At 43.0% G+C, this 19,793-nt stretch overlaps 1 protein-coding gene across 1 annotated transcript in view; it reads left to right on the forward strand.

Annotated features, from left to right (window-relative positions):
• The window catches only part of IREB2 (iron responsive element binding protein 2), a 33,779-nt gene extending 15,213 nt beyond the window's left edge, over nucleotides 1–18,566 (forward strand). The window contains exons 6-22 of the mRNA XM_053402350.1: nucleotides 134–203; nucleotides 720–903; nucleotides 2,809–2,948; nucleotides 4,938–5,109; nucleotides 6,775–6,875; nucleotides 8,060–8,176; nucleotides 8,714–8,873; nucleotides 10,290–10,425; nucleotides 11,343–11,427; nucleotides 12,320–12,476; nucleotides 12,893–13,017; nucleotides 13,892–13,996; nucleotides 14,599–14,741; nucleotides 15,583–15,730; nucleotides 15,835–15,957; nucleotides 16,558–16,743; nucleotides 18,175–18,566. Of these exons, the coding sequence (XP_053258325.1) occupies nucleotides 134–203; nucleotides 720–903; nucleotides 2,809–2,948; nucleotides 4,938–5,109; nucleotides 6,775–6,875; nucleotides 8,060–8,176; nucleotides 8,714–8,873; nucleotides 10,290–10,425; nucleotides 11,343–11,427; nucleotides 12,320–12,476; nucleotides 12,893–13,017; nucleotides 13,892–13,996; nucleotides 14,599–14,741; nucleotides 15,583–15,730; nucleotides 15,835–15,957; nucleotides 16,558–16,743; nucleotides 18,175–18,285 (2,263 nt within the window). The 3' untranslated portion in view covers nucleotides 18,286–18,566. The remainder of the gene's footprint in view (nucleotides 1–133; nucleotides 204–719; nucleotides 904–2,808; nucleotides 2,949–4,937; nucleotides 5,110–6,774; nucleotides 6,876–8,059; nucleotides 8,177–8,713; nucleotides 8,874–10,289; nucleotides 10,426–11,342; nucleotides 11,428–12,319; nucleotides 12,477–12,892; nucleotides 13,018–13,891; nucleotides 13,997–14,598; nucleotides 14,742–15,582; nucleotides 15,731–15,834; nucleotides 15,958–16,557; nucleotides 16,744–18,174) is intronic.
• Nucleotides 18,567–19,793: the final 1,227 nt, after the last annotated feature.

Here is a 19,793-nt window from a genome sequence, read left to right on the forward strand (position 1 = left end):
GGCATGTGCCATTTCATGTGGAGTTAAAATGCCTCTCCTAACCAGTTCCAGACTTCTCAGTTTTCAACTGTAAGTGAAATATTAGGAGAGAAAACAGTAATGTTTATATGGGTTTGGTTTTTCCCCCCTGTAGGCCGGAAACAGTGTTAAAAAACCAGGAGATGGAATTTGGCAGAAATAGAGAGAGACTTCAGTTTTTCAAGGTACGTTGGTTTGAAGAACCTTATGCAAGGGCCGCACAAAGTGGTCTGGTGGAGATCTGCTTGGGTCTGTTCTGCAATCAGTTTTGAACCTTCCCCCTTTCTTTCAGAATATTTAACTAAGAGAACAAAAGGAGGCTTCTGGTATTGAACATGAAATGGCATACTCATTCTCGAATTAACTCCTGTTTATGATTGACATACTTCAGGAAAGGTATAATGGAGAGACAGATCATGGCTAGAACAGCAGAGTTTTTAACCTGTGATAGGGGCACACTATCTTATGAACTGTGATAGCTATGTAGGTTCTCTCCTATGCTAATACTTGCTGAGACACTCATGTATTCAGCAGTTTGCCTTTCTTTACCCAGTAGATATGGGATGCGTTGGTTAAAAAATAATAAATCCTGATGTACCTTTTCTCATTTACAGTTACCATTGCTAAAGCTTGCTTGGTTCAGAGAGTGCGAAGACCACTTATCTTAATTCCCCACCCCTTTTATCTCTCTCTCTCTCTAGTGGGGTTCCAAAGTTTTCAGGAATGTCTCAGTAATTCCTCCTGGAACAGGACTGGCCCACCAAGTGAACCTGGAGTACTTGTCAAGAGTAGTATTTGATGTTAAAGACTTCCTCTATCCAGATAGCGTTGTTGGCACTGATTCCCATACAACAATGGTGAACGGCTTGGGAATCTTGGGATGGGGTAAGATGAGTTGGCAGTTCACAGTGTTCTTCCTTGTTACATCTCTAGTTTTCAATTTCTTCCTCTTTATTTTAATTTCCTCATTAACATTTTCTATTGTGATAGTTGGGTGGAGAGGGGGAAGTTGCAAGTGTGAGAAAATACAAAGATGCTCTATTATTATTATTATTATTATTATTATTAGTTTGTGTGCTTAAAAACACACTTCATTAATTCAGTCTTGAGATTAAACAGACCCCCAATGAATTTTTAAAAGGACTACTTTAATAATTAAAAAATAAGACTCACTGTTTAAAATATTAGGCTTTGGCTGTACCTGACTCCTCACCCACCGTAACATCCGTGTTCCTGTAAGAGTGAGGAGGGGGCAGGGGAGGGCAGGGAAAGACACTGTACATACCTGTTTGTGGCTCAGTGGAGAGCTTCCCTGCTTTTGTATTTAGAGCAACTAATCCACTCTCTGTAAGGTAGAGGTAAAGGGACCCCTGACCATTAGGTCCAGTCGTGGCCGACTTTGGGGTTGCGGCGCTCATCTTGCTTTATTGGCCAAGGGAGCCTGTGTTCAGCTTCCGGGTCATGTGGCCAGCATGACTAAGCCGCTTCTGGCGAACCAGAGCAGCGCACGGAAACGCCGTTTACCTTCCCGCCGGAGTGGTACCTATTTATTTACTTGCACTTTGACGTGCTTTTGAACTGCTAGGTTGGCAGGAGCTGGGACAGTGCAATGGGAGCTCAACCCGTCGCGGGGATTTCAACCGCCGACCTTCTGATCGACAAGTCCTAGGCTCTGTGGTTTAACCCACAGCGCCACCCGCGTCCCCTCCACTCTCTGTAGGCAAGGCTTATTTGTTCAGTATTTTGAAATTCTGTGTGTTACTCCTGATCCCTATCTTTTAGTTCCATTTTCTGTGGGGGTACAATGGGTTATAAATCTAAATAGACACTGCTACCTGGGGGCTAGGAGAGAGTAACCTGCTAGGTTTTTGAAAGTATGAGAAAAGAAGTATAAAATACTACATGACATAATGGAGACTTAAGCTATGCATAATACACAGCACATCATGCTGCATACAGGCAGCCTTAATCCTTATAGTTTCTGTAATTAAAGTTATTTTCATGAAGGAAACCTTTGCCCCGACAGTTTGAGAGGAGAGAAAGCTTCCTTCCTTTCACTAAGACAAAGATGGGAAACTCTTCATTAACCCATCAGAAGGTGACCTCATCGTCCATTTCAGTTTTTATTTATGATCAATGCAACGTTAGTTTAAATAATGTTTACCCTGCTTTTCAACCAAAAAAGATCCCCATAAAGGCTTACAGTTCACTAACAAGAAAAATAAATAAAATTGCTCTTTATTGCCCTTGGTTTACAATCTAAAAAGGCACAACACAAAAAGAAAATGGATTGGGGTGGGGAGAGGAAATAGGCAGACTCGGGTATAAGTTCTTCGTTCTTTTAATCACCAGCTGGTGTGAAAATGTTGAAGACAAGGAGAAGTCCAAAGTTGCTGGCTGTAGCAACACATTGGTCCTTCATCCTTTCTCTTCCCTCTGTTGCAACCTAGTGTAATGACTGCTGGCTTTTCCTTTGAAATGAAATAAAACCCCAATGTTGGAACTAGGTGTTTTATCTAAAATCTAGGAAGGTTGGGGGGGGGGACACTTTTGGGGGCAGTATGGCCTGGAGGTTAAATATCCGATTTTCCAACATCTTTCCTAAAAGGCAGCTCCATATGTGTGCGTTCCAGTCAGGTTAAAATGGGGACGGTACGGGGTTATTTTACACTAGTCAGTTTTGACTTTTGACAAAGAAGATTTCTGAAGATACTTATAGCATGCTTTCCAAGTTTTAAAGAATCTGCCAGTTACCAAGCTGTTTTAAATGATGTAATGTTCTCCTTCCAGGTGTGGGTGGAATTGAAACCGAAGCCGTCATGCTTGGCTTGCCAGTCGCCCTCACCCTGCCTGAGGTGGTTGGGTGTCAACTGACAGGCTCCGCCAGCCCGCTTGCCACATCAATCGATGTGGTCCTGAGCATTACAAAGGTAAATTAGAGCTCTCTTTGTTGCCAAGCCAAGCAGGCCATGTATTACTAGCTCTGCTGGAGGTGACATAAAAGTGCCTGGGATTTTATCTAAGGTTACAGTGTCATTAGCAGTGGTTTGGCAAGGCCTTAAGAAACTTTATGGCAGGTAAACAAGGGAAATTCAACACCACCTTCCATGGATACCCAATGAAGTTTGTAGTGAAGCAACAGGTTCTTTCAGCAGGTTACCCCTTACTAGGGACAAGGAGCAGCTGTCTCTAGGGAAGTTCCTAGGCAGCTCATCATGGTAACCCCACATGAGGGCCTCTCTAGCCTTAAAGACCTTTTGGTTTCAGAAAGAGCCATGCCTGGCCAACACAGTGTGCATATGGTTCAGTCTTCTTTCTCCCTTCTTGCTGCAGTTTGGATGGGAAGCCCTTGCTCCCATCTGCTTGGATTCCTCTGAAGAAAAGCTTTGCTTGGGGCTAAACTAAGAATCACCTCCCCCTTCCTCTCTGAAGCCAATCTTCTACCATCCCCATTTCTCCTGTAGACACTAAAGAACCTGCTCTGTGTTGGCTTCCAGCTGAGTGTTTATGAAGAATAGAGAATCAACTCAGGGACTGATTTGATTCCCTCCCTTCCTAGATACTAAGGGTGAAGGACCCTGGGGTGGATAGCAACCCTTCTGCTATTAGTTGTAAGGCTGATATGGAAGAAAATACTTCATCCATTCTAGACCAAAGCTTGCAATGACCAGGATAGTGTCTCGGCACTGTGCTTTCTGCCCAAACCTGCTGCAGAATTTCATGCTAAGGATACAGTAATGGTTAAACCAGGGTGGATTAAAAAATCAATGATTTTTTTAAAAAAAAATTTAAAAATCGGATATTTTTTTTAAAAAATCGATTTTTAAAAAAATTAAATCTTATTTTTTTATTTAAATCAGATTTTTTAAATAAAATGCTTTTGCAAGAAAAATCCTTCTAAAGATAGTTTTGTATTTAAGTTATATTATAGTCCAAAGGCTGTTCATCAAGAAATAAGGATTTGTTTAAAGTTTTTCATGTGTGCTGAAACACAGTCTTAAGTTTTTGTTTTTTAAAAAACCATTTAACCACATCAGTTAACAAACATGAGTACATATGCTATAATGTTATTGTTTTAGTTAAATAAATTGTTTAAATTGTTATTAGGGAAATTATTTTTCTCCTTCCAATAAAGTACAGCAGAAAAGTTGTCTGAATGTAAACAGTTAACTTATTAAACCTCACAATAATTTCATAATCATCTGTCTATGTATTTCTAACAGTATAACAAAATCAGTAATTTTTGCTGTAACTCTAAAAACTACTCTGAAAATTTACTATTCCAAAAATGAAACCTTCATCTAGTTGTAAATATTAAGAAGATGCCAGCAAGGCTGAGTCTTTCTGTAAAAAAAATGATTTAAATCAAGTCTTACTCACTAGCAATTTAAATCAAGTCTTACTGACTAGTGATTTAAATCGTGATTTAAATTGATTTGATTTAAATCAAATGCACCCTGGGTTAAACTAACTAGTTGTGTCATTGAATCAAATGAAAAAGTGTTATTTTGTCAGTTTGTAGTATTAGATGTAGGCACCCCCTGTCTCCATGACTCCAGAGGGTAGTGAAATGGAAACCTTCAGAAGCATTGCCCCACAGCCTTAACTAATTGCTGTGCAGCAAAAGGGCAGCACTGAAGAATGGTGACACCAGAAGATGGTGTGTTTAAAGAATTCGGCATGTAGCTTGGCTCACTTGCCCAAAACATCTTGCAGAGCAATGAAGAGCACTCACTCAGCATCCCATGCACCATACTCTGCTGATTAAGAGGGCCCAAGGGTAGTCTCCTGCCTCATGATCCTGTATATTTCTCTTGGTGGAATTGCTAGTAGGTTCATTCTAATCCTTTATGTCATAAGCTGCCTCCTTGTTCTGCATGCAGTGTTTGATTTTTCTTTTCTTTTTTTCCTCTCATTAGCAACTTAGGCAAGCAGGCGTGTCTGGAAAATTTGTGGAGTTCTTTGGGCCTGGAGTTTCCCAGCTCTCAATAGGTGACCGGACCACAATAGCAAATATGTGTCCAGAATATGGTGCTATCCTGAGCTTTTTCCCTATCGATAATGTGACATTGAAGCACTTAAAACACACTGGTAAGACGGAAATTAAAACAGCTGGTTCTCCAGAGTTTTACCATAGCAATATATTACCTAGAGGTTTTCTGTTAAGTAACTGTTGTATGCATTTTAAACAAAATAAATTGGTGTAATATTTCACAACATGTTGTTGCAGGATTGGAATTTTCCCATGTGTAAGGGGCGAGGAACCTTTCCCAGCCCTGGGGCTGCATTCTGTTGTGGGCAGCCTTCTGGGGGACACATGCCAGTGGCAAGCAGGGCCATAACCACAAGTGGATAGAGCAGTAGGTGACAGCCTTAACTTTTGGGCTGCATTCCAGCTACTTGGAAATCGGAAACATCCACGTCATGAGTCCCAAAGAAAAGGCATTGTGGGGGTGGGGGAAGTTGGGGAAGCTGCTGGTTGATGACACTGGGAAGGGGCCCCGAAGTTTGGGACAGACTGCATTAGGGCCTCGAGTGGCAGGGAAGTATGAACAAGGAGTCAGATCCCAAGGAGGGGCCCCGTAGCAAAGCCTTCCTCCATCAGTTAGTCCAGAGAGAAGCTAGCGAGGTGTGAACAGACAGTTCAGGTCCAGACCTCCAGAAGAAGTTTGGTTTGCTTACCTCTTCGTCATGCTGAAGTTATGCCTGCCCCATTCCCATATAATGGGACCCGAGGGGGTCGTGCTACTTGCTGGATCAATGGCATAGGCAAACTCGGCCCTCCAGATGTTTTGGGACTACAGCTCCCATCATCCCTAGCTAACAGGACCAGTGGTCAGGGTTGATGGGAATTGTAGTCTCAAAAGATCTGGAGGGCCGAGTTTGCCTATGCCTGTGTTAACTCTCTTAGCCATACATAGCACCTGCTGTGCCTTTGAACCATGCTTTGTCTGCCTGTCGTGCTGATCTGAGCATTAAAGATTGTAGTAGAAACCATACTCTTGAGTTACAGTTTCTCATCCAGTGAAAGTCTTTGATCTCTCCAGTGTGCATGTCTCTCCATCAAGTCAAACGAGGCTCACAGTTCAGGGACACGTTGCAGTCAGGCGGAAATACTGCAGAAGGGCCTGGAGGAGGCAAGGCTTAGAGAGATGCCCAAGGCTGTCAATGGAGAGGTCTGCAAGGTGGCATGCATCCCCTAGACCTGAGGGTCTTCACACATGGTGTGTGTGTGTGTGTGTTAGTAAAATGTATCTTCCTGCTCAATGTGTATATCTGAGAGACCTGATTTGGTTCACTTCTGTCTTCCTTTAAGTAAGATGCTGCAGTAGATACTCGGGTTACTGTCTTTTTTCCTGGCTAATGCATGCAGGAAATTGGGAGTTAAGTGCTACCTGGAATCGACTCTTCAGAGGCTTGTGGTATTTCAAGTTAGGAAAAGGCAGTTAAGTTCAAGCCTTTTGTTACACAGGTTCTATTGAGCTACTCTGTTATGTTGCTACATCAGCAAATAATGTTGCTGTGAATTGTTTTGGTGACTATGGGGTTTAATGTGAAATTGAGTTATTTGATGGTGTTCTGATTTTTCTTATTTTATATTGCTGGTGCTTGTTATGCGATTACTGTGTTTGTATTTAGGTACATTTTAATGTACTTGTCATGGCCTTTGGTGCAATCAACTTACTGATTTGAATATCAGCAGAAGGTTCATTACTTAAACAATTTTTTTCCTGATTATTTAACCGTTTCCCACAGGCTTTGATGAGACCAGGCTTAAGTTGATGGAAACATATCTTAAAACTGTGAAACTACTTCGAAGTTATGAACTTTCCACAGAAGAACCTGAATATTCCCAGGTAATGTCAAAATGGGCTTGCCTCTTTCATATTTGCAGCTTGAGTCTTGCTTGGATCTATACTCTTTACCTTGCCTCACCAGCCAATAGGGTCTCCTGTACCTTCAAGAGAACCCAGTTCCCTGTTCCAAACATGGGGAGCATGTCCCCCTCCAGATCTTGTTGGACTCAAGCTTTCGTCTGCCCCAGCCGCCATGGCCTAACGGTCAATGATTTGTAATCCTGCAGCCCCTTGAAGGGCATATAGTCCCCATACTTGCCTCATTCCAACCAACTTTCTCCTTCCCATTTTGTCCCACCTGTACCCCACCCCATCTACAATATAATAAAGCTTGGGCAATAAAGATCCAGTGAACTGATGCTGTGACATTGCTGAAGCTGCAAGAGCTTGGATCAGTATCTGGATGAGACCAGGGGGGGGGGGGGGGAGCTCAGCATTCTGAGCTTTCAGAGCATCAAAGGAGGGCAGCTCCTATAGACAGGCGTCTTTACCATCAGTCAGCAAGAGGAATTGTGAACTAGGATTATGGTATATTAACTGCCACAAACCAGAAGACTCTGCTGTGCGTGCTTCTTTTACAGTTAAGCATTTGTGTGCATTTTAATGGTAAGCCACTTTGGTATCGTGTCTTGGCCAAAAGAGCACACACTGTATTTGTATCATTTCGTTCCTTCCCTCAAACCTTACCTCCTGGGTGGGTTGAAGATTTCCCAAAATGTATCCCAAATTACAGTGTTCTTTGGTAGTTTCTGATATTCACAGGGAGTTCTTGTTGGAACTGGGGTGGAGCAGACTATGTCAAGTGGTTTGGGATTTCAAACGCTAGCTCTTAGTATTTCAATCTTAGTATTTTTTTTATTGGCATTTTGGATTACTGCTGTTCAGTAAAATGGCCTTTGTAAACTGCTAATTTAGGGTGACTTTTTCAAAAATATTAAAATCGCACAATAATATGTTGCTTCAAGAAGGTGTTTTCCATCTTTTGCTAGAAAGAAAAGTTGATAATTTCAGCTTGTCTGCAAAATGTGCCTTACATAAGTTGCCAAAGCCTGATTTGTAGAAATAAACTTGCAAAATTGTCCAGGTAGTCCACAAATTTTGGCTAGCTTATATTGAAAGCCTAGGCAGCAGTGCAGTGATGTATATTGTGCAATAATTTATTAACAAATGTTCTACTCCATCAGGTTATATGCATAAATCTGGGTTCAATAATGCCCTATGTAAGTGGTCCCAAAAGGGCACAGGACAGAGTGGCTGTTACAAATATGAAGAGTGATTTCCAGGCCTGCTTAAATGAAAAGGTATGTGCAGTTGAAATGAAGAACTACTGTTAGGGTTTCTATGCTTTTGAATTATATAGTCTCTGTTCTGTGGGAAAGAGGCCTGCTTCTTTCACTGTCACAACATTTTATAAAACAAAAATTAAGCTCTTTCCTGTTAGCTGTGATGCTTGAAAATCAAAGGGCACACCTAAATGACACGTCTTCCCATGCTCCCAGCTGGGCACTGTAACATGCAAACATGAGTGCAGAACCCTTCTCTCTTTCACTGGTTGAGGTGCGGCCATGCGGAAAAACAAACATTTGTCTTGGTCTGCACGAAACCATTGGGAATGGGAGGATACAGATTGAGGTATTCCATGCAGATTTTGCAATCAGAATTAATAAAATAGTTTGTGTTAGTTCCCCCAAATTATTGGAGATGTTGCCACCGGATTTTGGCTTCCTGGCTGCCAAGGCTATACACCAACACAGGATTCTAGTGTCCCCTCTCTTGCTTAAAAGCAGCTTTGAATTTGTTGTGTAATTGATTTTGCAATGCCTGTTTTGATTCCCTAGGCTGGCTTTAAAGGCTTTCAGATTCCAGCTGAAAGGCAAAGGGATGTGGTTCCTGTGGAGTATGAAGGAAATGAGTACAAGCTGGCTCATGGATCAGTCGTCATTGCTGCAGTAATCAGCTGTACAAACAACTGCAACCCCTCTGTAATGCTAGGAGCAGGTATACTCTGCTTGGATTCAGTTTTCTTCTCTATCTCTTGCTGTAACAATGGCGTTATAGAGCCAAGTTAACCAAACTGCCATCCTATAAATGTCTATAGAAGGCAGACAGAGGAGTTTGTGCCAGTGTAGCTTAAGCAGAAGCTTGAAATGTTTGGAGGTGCCTTTTAGTTATAATCCCATTAAATTTGGATAGCTGAAATTGTACAGGGATTGTGGTTTTTTGTTGAACAGTATGTCTTTAAAATGCTTCATAGATTCTGCAGTACAGTGGTACCTCGGGTTAAGTACTTAGTTCGTTCCGCACGTCCGTACCTAACCTGAAACTGTTCTTAACCTGAAGCACCACTTTAGCTAATGGGGCCTCCTGCTGCTGCCGCACCACCGGAGCACGATTTCTGTTCTTATCCTGAAGCAAAGTTCTTAACCTTTGTGGAGTGTGTAACCTGAAGCGTATGTAACCTGAAGCGTATGTAACTGGAGGTACCACTGCACCTGGTGCAACCCGGCAGCTTTTTCACAGTTTCCAGTGTTCTGCACCTGACAGTAGTAGCTGTCCCTTTTTTTAAAAAACGTATTTTATTATTTATTGTGTTTAAAGTTGTGTTCATTACCTGTGAAAAAGTGGTGGTAGTTCTTGAAGTCATGCCTGCCGTACTACAACAGCAGTGTCCTGGGCCAGCTTCCAGCCCGAGAGCAGCATTGCTAATGGTGACCTTGTGCCAGTGAAGCTGTGACTTTGGTCTTGCCTTAATATATACAAGTGGTCAACCTGCTGGCTCATAGGATTGAACTTTCTGGGGATTTATGCAAAAGCATAAATGTTAGAATTTTGTCTTTCTGAAATTGCTAATCAAAAGAGGATAAAGGTCATAATCCGCTACGCCCCATCAAAATGAATGGAGGCTATGCTGCACCTGGGCTTGATAGCGCTGCATATGAAGTTAATATGGTATCTAGAGCTGTCTTACATAGAATCATAGAATTGTAGAGTTGGAAGGGACCCCATGGGTCATCTAGTCCAACCCCGTGCATTGCAGGAATCCCAGCTGAAGAATCTCTGACAGATAGCCATCCAACCTCTGCTTAAAAACCTCCAGTGACAGAGAGTCATACATTGGTCTATCTACCCTGAACTGTTAATCCTAACCGGCAACTGTTCATCAGGGACTCGGTCAGAGATTTCTTCTGGGTTGTGGACAAAAAATTCTTCAACATATAACTGGAGACTTTTTTTAAGGGCTATTGCAGGGTTTGTACCTGAGACCCTTCTGCATATACATAATCTGTTCTAAACTGCAGAGCAAACTTTCCTCCAACAGTACTACCTGTTGTGTTAATTTATCTATAGGCAACATAACTTTGCCCCTTAGAATTTTTGTACCGTTATTTCACTGCTGCTTTCATTCTTCCCTAGGTCTGTTGGCCAAAAAAGCCATTGAAGCTGGTCTGACTGTTAAACCCTACATAAGAACCAGCTTATCTCCTGGCAGCGGAATGGTCACGCACTATCTCACTTCCAGTGGTGTATTGCCATACCTCAATAAACTTGGGTACTAACTTCTTTGCTCTCATATGTAGAAGTTTTAAAGACTCTGTAAAGACTCTTATGTGTAGTGGCTTAAAATGCATGCTTAAAGTGACATGGTCAAATCCAAAAGAAGTAACACAGTAACATGCAAACATCATATAGCTTCTGAATTAGTGTGTTGCTTGCAGACTCATTGGCATTTGATTCATTTTTAAAGTTTCTGCGGCTCATGGTTTTTAGCCACATCACATTTGACCAGCTCAGCATTCAGAAGCTAAATAATTGCTATAAGGTCTATGTTAAGCATTGCTGTATTTATACTCATAGTATATAAAAAAACACACCCACAGATCATAATTTACTGGGGGGGGGTATGCTTATTTATTGAAATTTTGGTTAAGCACACAGGAACATGGGAAGCTGCATTATAAGGGGTCAAACTATTTGTCTTATCAGAGAAACGTTCCTGGTCTAGAGAGAGTCCATCTAGTCCAGCATTGTTTCTCTGACTGGGAGCAGCTCTTAAGGAACTCAAGACGTGGGGCTGGATCCAACTAAGGTCTTGTCAGAGTAGACCCACTGAAATTAATAGATGTAACAAACAGAGCTCCATTAATTTATGTGAGTCTACTCCAGGTAGAACATAGTGGGATACAATGCAGAGGTCTTTTTCCACCTGCTGCCCTTACTTAAAACTGGAGGGGCCAGGGGTTGAATCGGCAACCTTTTTCATTACCTCCCATTTTCCCACTGGCAGAAAGGATTTCAGTATGACAGGTAAGAGAGTCTTGAGGCCCTGGCCATGTAGCAGCTCTCTTCAAATGATCCCACAACATGCAGGGGAACTTCAAAGATTTCACTGCAGTGAAAAGGTGAATGAAAAAGTAGGTTGCACTAATGAAACACTGACATTTTCTTAAAATCCTGGTTTTGCTCTAGATTTGAGGTTGTTGGCTATGGATGTTCCACATGTGTTGGGAATACCGCTCCTTTGCCAGAAACCATTCAGAATGCAATTGTGCAGGTAATGTTTTACCAACTGTAGCATAGTGGACTTTGTTCCTGTTGACCAATTGGGGAAAATAAAACGTCCAGACTTTGCCCTGCTGACTGTTTAGGCTGGAGGGTGAGAACTTCTGTGCAGTGTGTAGAGCTAGGAAAGTAGGGGGGGGGAAACTATTATGGCCCCTGTGCACTTAAGTAGTTTCTGTCTGTCTGTCTGTCCCATACGGTTATGAAAACACTCTTGGAGTATATATCTTTATGCGCTAGGAAATTTAATACCAGTATTGGAGTTCCATTCTAGTCCCAACAATATCTGGAGGGCGGCAAGTTCCCCAGCCCTGGTTTAAAGGCAAATTCTGTAGTTTGAGCGTTAAGGAACAATATGTGGTTAGGAATATGAGAAGAGAATAATCATTCTTCCCACTAAGAGGGTATCCTTCATCAAGGGTTTTCCCTCAGCTTTTCCTTTATAAAGGTAAAGGTACCCCTGCCCGTACGGGCCAGTCTTGACAGACTCTAGGGTTGTGCGCTCATCTCACTCTAGAGGCCAGGAGCCAGCGCTGTCCGCAGACACTTCCGGGTCACGTGGCCAGCGTGACGAAGCTGCTCTGGCAAACTGGCACCAGAGCAGCACACGGAAACGCCGTTTACCTTCCCGCTAGTAAGCGGTCCCTATTTATCTACTTGCACCCGAACTGCTAGGTGGGCAGGATCTGGGACCGAACGATGGGAGCTCACCCCGCCGCAGGGATTCGAACCGCCGACCATGCGATCGGCAAGTCCTAGGCACTGAGGTTTTACCCACAGCGCCACCCGCGTCCCATTTCCTTTATGGCCACTTGTAAACTCTCACAGAAATTCAAGCTACCATGACAATGAAGTTGAGAAATCTAATATTTTCTGCCTTTCAGGGTGACTTGGTTGCTTGTGGAGTTTTGTCTGGAAATAAAAACTTCGAAGGCCGTCTCTGCAGCTGCATCTGTGCCAATTACCTTGCTTCCCCGCCTCTAGTTGTGGCTTATGCTATAGCAGGAACTGTGAATATTGATTTCCAGACTGAGCCATTAGGTAACTATCCCTCTCCTTCCAGCTCCTATTTCATCCAGGACTTGGCTTGTTCCTGTAATGCTCTCAGGGCATTTAACTTGCTCTAAGAGCAACGCTTACCTTTCTTGCGCTGTTTGAAGCCTCACCTAGTGTATGGCGCATTATGGCCTAGATTCCGCTACGCCATAAAATAACCTACCTATATTTTCTAACAAAGCAACCAAGTTGATCGTTGTGAACCAGTTCAGCAATTTTCTCTTCTGCAAAAGTGATTTGCTTTCAGGTGAGCTCAGGGGAATATTGTGTGTCATAGAGCGAATCATGTGCAGTATGTGCAGCTAAGAAAGCTCTTGGGTGTTCGTAATGCTTTTAAGACGGGTAGAAATGGCAGAGGAGTAATTTCTGCTGTTATCACCATGATCAAAATTTCTTTGTAGGGGTCAGTCCTGATGGCAAAAGAATCTTCTTGCATGATATTTGGCCCACTCGAGAAGAACTTCAGCAAGTGGAAGAAGAGTTCGTAATATCATCCATGTTTAAAGAGCTGAAGGGGAAAATGGAGGTAGTTTGGCATTGTTATTAATCAGGGACAGGGATCCTCAGGCCCAAGCACACTCTCTGCCAGAGGCTTTGCTCCTTCTCTGGCCACACCCCCTGCGCTCCAAGCCCTCAGGCGCTTTTGCCTGCCTAGCAGGTGCCCTGGAACTGTAATAATGCCACTTGCTTGCCTGTCTGGAGAGATGTGTGTGCATGGGAAACCTATTCCTTTTTTTGCATGGCTGGAATGTCCCCTCCTGTAGACAAGGTAACAGTCACATACATGGATCTGCCCACTTTTGCCTCTGGTCCTTCAGGTCACTTGCATTTCCTTGAGGGAATGTGGCCCTTGGGGTGAAAAAGGTGTCCTACTCCTTTTCTGACTCCGCAAGGCTCAAATGAAACACTTTTTCCTGTGCATCACTCGGTGTGTCAATGTTCCTAGCGGGGAATGTAGTATGTAAATTTTAAAATGAAATTATGCATACTGGTTCAAACATCTTTGTTAGCCTTTAGCACTTCTGTATGCCAGATCTATAGCAAATATAAAAAGCAAGAGTGTAAACAGCCAGATGTCCCGATTTATTTACTGTGTTTATAACCTGCCTCTAAGGATCTCAGACAGTCTCCTTCATTCTCACTGTTTTATCCTTGCAACAACCCTTTGAAGTAGGTTAGGCTGAGATACAAATAAATTAGGCAGGGTACAAATTAATTATTATTATTAACAGCAAAAAAAAAATTGGAAGGCTGAGTTAACAAGAGTTATCAGTTACAAAGAAAAGAAATGTTGATGTGGCATTTTGTTGTGGCATTTCCACTATATTATATTCAGTAACTGGCATTTTGGGTACAAGACAGGAGAAGATGATCAGAACTTTATATCTCCTGCTTTGCAGAAAGGAAATAAGCGGTGGAATTCTCTAGAAGCGCCTGAATCAGTCTTATTTACGTGGGATTGGAAGTCTACTTACATCCGATGTCCTTCCTTTTTTGATAAGCTTGTAAGTATGGCAACACCAAGTCTGTATGTTTGAGGTGTTCTAGGTATTGTAGGAAAGGGAACTTAATAAGTGGGGGGAATGTTTCTGACCACAATTTAAGATGTCAAGACCGTTCTGCTTTCCTTCTCAATGGAAAGGATCTCTCATAACACTAGAACTAGGTTCAGGACAGTCAAAAGGAAGTACTTCTTCAAAAACCACAACATTAATTTATGGAATTTGCTGCAGCAATATGTGACAGCCACTTCCTTAGAAGGATATTAAAGAAGAATGGCCATATTATTGGAGGGCAGATCTATCGGTGGCTACTAGTCTTAATGACTAAATGGCACCTCCGTGTTCGGAAACAGTATGCTTTAGAATACGAGAAGCTAGAGGGCACCTGCTTTGCTTGTTGATTTCTCAGAAACATCAGTTTTGCCTTTTTGGGAAGCTGATCCTTTGCTAGATGGTCTCCTTTTGCAGGGCTGTGCGCACGTTCTTGCTTTCATACTTGGAACATCTTTACCTTTTACATTAGCTCCGTTTTGTGCCTTTTGGGTGTGTTTTCGACTAACCAGAGGGGGTGTATTCATCTACTTTTGTGTCCATTCATCTGGCAGACCAAAGACCCTCTTCCACCCCAGTGTATTGAAAATGCGCACGTCTTGTTGTATTTGGGGGATTCGGTCACGACAGATCACATCTCACCTGCAGGAAGCATTGCGAGGGGCAGCGCTGCTGCCAGATACTTAACCAACAAGGGGTAAGAAACTTCAGAGGAGCTGTGAGGGAAAGAAACTGAAGGATTCAGCTGGTCCTCACAAGTTGCTTTACTGTGGTGGTTGCTGCTTGGCCAGATGAACAGTGTGTGCCATAGCTAAAGTAGGTTGCTAAGCAGGATTAACTGAATTTCTTTCAGGCTTATAGTCAGAATTTTCTGCATAATCTGTCCTGTTTTTACTGGACCCTATTCATAGCGAAAAGGAACGCGGGTGGCACGTGGGTTAAACCACAGAGCCTAGGACTTGCCGATTAGAAGGTCGGCGGTTCGAATCCCCGTGACGGGGTGAGCTCCTGTTGCTTGGTCCCTGCTCCTGCCAACCTAGCAGTTTGAAAGCACGTCAAAGTGCAAGTAGATAAATAGGTACCGCTCTGGCGGGAAGGTAAACGGCATTTTTGTGCACTGCTCTGGTTCACCAGAAGCGGCTTAGTCATGCTGGCCACATGACCCGGAAGCTGTACGCTGGCTCCCTCGGCCAATAAAGCGAGATGAGCGCTGCAACCCCAGAGTCGGCCACAACTGGACCTACTTGTCAGGGGTCCCTTTACCTTTATTCATAGCGAACATACTGCTTAGTTTAGTGTCATCTGCAGAGCTTCATGTATTAAGCTGCAGGTCCCTGCAAGGTGAACAGGTAGTCAGAATGCCTTAAGTGCCTGCTATCCATTTATAACTGACACACAGGATATAAAACTTTGACCTGTATTCTTAGGGTTCCACACCTGACTATGGCACAGGAAAACTTCCCTAAGTGATGTTTGTGAGCAAAGTCCACTTTTCAGGTTGCACGTTTATACTGAGCATGCTCTGCTGTCTCCCATAGCCTCACGCCCCGTGAATTCAATTCTTATGGTGCTCGGCGGGGAAACGATGCAGTGATGACAAGAGGCACCTTTGCAAACATAAAACTTTTCAATAAATTCATTGGGAAACCTGCTCCTAAAACAATTCACTTTCCAACTGGACAGACGGTGAGGACATATTTGTTCAAAGCTATGGGGGGCAGCTGCATATTAGAAATGTCCCCATGTCCTTTCCTCCCATCAATTTCTCTCTCTTGCTCTCTCCCCTGCAGCTAGATGTATTTGATGCGGCTGAGTTGTATCGCAAAGAGAATATCCCTCTGATAATCTTAGCAGGCAAGAAGTATGGACTGGGGAGCTCGAGAGACTGGGCTGCAAAAGGACCTTTTTTACTGGTATGTTTCCGTTGTCTTAACTTCGAAGTAACAAGAAGCCTCAGTGTTTTATTACTTCAGGCTGCTTGACAGGATTTTGCTTGCCTGTTTTTCATAGAACTTAAAGCATGCCATTTTGTGCCTTCTGAAAATGCATGAGCCAGTTTTTTTCACTGAGCTTTAAAGAGTGCCCGTTTGTGGTTTTGACCATTAAATTCACAAACTGGGACCAGTTTAGGGATAATGTACATCTGAATCAACGATTTAACATAGTTGCTTCTTGCTTATCGACCAGAAATCCTGGTAAACGAGACCTAACTTGAGGTTTTATTTCAGTGGGAATAACAGATCTAGGACTCCTAACTCCCATAAGCCCCCGGCTAGCATGCCCAATGGTTAAGGCTAGTAAGAGTTGTGACCCCTCAGAATGCTGCTGGACTACAGTTTTCCTATCCGTGCTGGACAGTAGTAGCTAGTTAACATTGTTACTACACTCATGATTCTTGGCTAGCATTCCTGGCCACCTTCCAAGAAACTAGATTTCTCTGTTGAGCAGTTGTATGAAGATGACTTTTATTATTGTTCAGATGGTATCTAAGCCAGATATAACTGTTTCTACAGGGTGTGAAAGCAGTTATTGCTGAAAGCTATGAGAAGATCCATAAAAGTCATTTGATTGGAATGGGCATTGCTCCGCTCCAGTTCCTCCCCGAGGAAAACGCAACGTTTTGGGGCCTGACAGGCAAAGAACAGTTTTCAATCTCATTTCCTCATGAGTTGTCCCCTGGAATCTCCCTAGATGTAAAGGTAACTCAGACTGACTTCTGAATGCAAGCCTTAATAATAGAAGAGATTTACTTTTTCCTTGAAGCGCAAATGTGATGGTCTGTCCTCTGTTGTAAGCTGCTAATGACGCAGTTTTATGGTATCCACACCATTTCACATAAGGTGGAAGTGTAAAGTACGGTGGTACCTCGGGTTAAGTACTTAATTCGTTCCGGAGGTCCATTCTTCACCTGAAACTGTTCTTAACCTGAAGCACCACTTTAGCTAATGGGTCCTCCTGCTGCCACCGTGCCGCCGGAGCACGATTTCTGTTCTCATCCTGAAGCAAAGTTCTTAACCCCAGGTACTATTTCTGGGTTAGCGGAGTCTGTAACCTGAGATGTATGTAACCCGAGGTACCACTATAAGTTAATATGAGCTGTGTTTGGCCGGGGGGGGGGTCTCCTTTTGAGTGAGAAGTCAGCACCAGAGTTGGCCTTAAGATCAGGGAAGGGATACCTGTGGCCCTCCAGATGTTGTTGGAGAGGCCTTCAGACCTAACTGGCATAGCCAGCGATGAGGGCTGATGGGAGTTGTGGGTTAGCAACACATGGAAGACCGCAGTTTCCCCACCCCTGTAGAGACTTGGAGAACTGCTCTTAAGGCACAAATATTGGCAAAGCAAGCTGTGCTAAGCGGCTCAGTGTCCTGAAAGGTGCTCGGATAAAGGGAAGACTTATGTCAAGGTCATTTGAATGGTTCAAAAACATAATTGGGAGCAATGTTGTCTGAATTCATAGAGAGACATATTTTTAAACACATGCAGGCCTACACAGAGGCGCATGGCACAGGCAACTATCTTAAGGCAATAATTTTTTTGAGTGCAGCAAAGTGAGAGGTCTGCTGTGGGTAGGATTTAGTTGAACACGCCTCGGTTGCACAGGTGTCCCAGAGACTGAGCAGGAGCTGTGCAGTTGCCCTGTGCTCTTGTGCAGGTCCCTTGCAGTGAAGCTGACCTACATAATTATTGTGGGGTGGTATCCAATTTAAGTTAGTCATGATAAGCTTACATCCATTGATTTCAGTGGGTCTGCTCAGAGTATGACTTGCGTATCTGCCACAGTTATTTCCTTACAGAGGGGTTGTTTTTATTTTATAACTTACGGGAAAAGGAGAAACACTTAGAATCAGAACTGTGAAGAGCACAGGAGTCCCAAATTGCTGCTTAGGGGCAGATCTGCATTCTCAGTCCCAGATCCCCAACATTACAGACTTTGCTGGTATTTTTATTAAGTCATTAACTTCCATAAGCAATAAAACTAGTTTAGTTTAAAGCAAGACTTGAGGGTCTCAGAATTTTTGTTTCTGCAATATGCTGTCGTTATTACAGAACATCCTACTATAGAAATGTTAGGAAATGACACAGTCCTAACATATTTCTTGCTTTTGCCTCTCATTCCTGTCTCTTTAAAGACAAACACAGGGAAAGTATTTCATGTGGTTGCCGCATTTGACAGTGACATGGACATAACGTTATACAAACATGGTGGCATTCTGAACTACATGGTCCGAAGGCTGTTGTAGAGGCCTGCTCACACCTTGGGGGACTATGCATCAATGGGCCAACCCCGCAATGGCTTGCACAGGCCTCACTCCATCGATGGAACTGCGTACAGTCCTGCTGCACTCTGAAATTTCGTCCATGGATGTAAAAGATTGTGAATTGTTGTAGTGACTGCAGCAAGATCCGTCTGGATTTTAAAAATAATACTCGAATGGTGCTATTGACATTGCTTAAAAAATTGACGTGTGTGTTGTGAAAGAGAGCTGTAAGTATGGGGATGGGCGGGAGGGGGTTGTCTTAGACCATTTTGTAAATAAAGTGACATGAAACCTGAAACTGAATTGTGTTGAAGATTTTAAGCCAGAAGACTATCTGTCGTTGGGCCCCACCCCAGTTTTGGCACCTTCAGCTTCCTTATTGCTGTCTGTTGGTTTGAGAGCAGCACAACATGGTTTGGCTTGTTGAGGATTGGTAGTTTCCTTTTAATTAAGGTTTCCATAAAATCAAAAGCAAAAGTCAGCGTGAAGGCCACAAGTTACAAACTTGAAGGGGATTTGACCTAAGAGTATACGTGTTCTGTGGCCTGGTTCGCACAACCATGGCATAGCAAGAGCATGCTTAGCAAGTCATACAGACCAGATGTACGTGAGGAGGCTGGGGAGTGTTTCCTTTGAAGGACACTGAGCTGAACGCAAAACACCACTATTGGAGAACTGGTGTTTGCAGACAAACAAAAGCAGCACAGTGTGCTGCAATCGTAACACAAAACTAGGTGAATTTTTGACGAGCTATAGGGATGTTTATGGGGTTCGCCTCACCTCCCCCTTTGCTGAAACAGCAGCAATCTCTTTTCCCCATTTGCCTTTTGGAGTTAATGGATGTAGAGACAAAGGGGCAAAACTAGACTTTATTGCACCCAGGTCAAAGATTTAGTTTGGCAGGTCCCCCCCCCCCCATTTCTATACACACACACACACACAGGCTGAGAGCTTCAATGGCATTCCTCTGGAGACTTCACCTGGGGCAAAAAAACAGGCACGCCCCCCCAGCTACGATCCTAAGAGAAGCAACCTGGGCTATCAATCGCTGAGGAACTGAGCTGCAACAATGGGTTTTGATTAATAATTTTTAAGAATTTTCATTTATAGCAATCCAATAAAAGCCACATTAATACAATACCAAATTATAATACAATTTAAAAAGCCAATTATCCAATACCAAATTAAACAATTTTGAATGACTTCCCGGGTTCTGGATTTCAGGGAGTGATGTTCTTATTTTGTCCTGCTCCAATACTCTCAGTCCAAATACAACAGTTCCATTCTTGATCCTTTATTTTAACAGCCACTGATTTCATTCGCATTTAACTGTTCCCTATCCATTAGTTTTGCAAGGGGAGTTTGATCCTGTAAATTTCTGTGTGAAATGTTTGTTTTTCGTTCATCTTTACTCTTCATGTTCTATTCCATGCTCAGCATTTCCCTTCACTTGCACTTTCTCAAGGACTGCAATTTTCACTGCAACACAC

Source organism: Podarcis raffonei, chromosome 9, assembly GCF_027172205.1.
Source record: "Podarcis raffonei isolate rPodRaf1 chromosome 9, rPodRaf1.pri, whole genome shotgun sequence".
In the NCBI taxonomy this organism is placed as follows: Eukaryota; Metazoa; Chordata; class Lepidosauria; order Squamata; family Lacertidae; genus Podarcis; species Podarcis raffonei.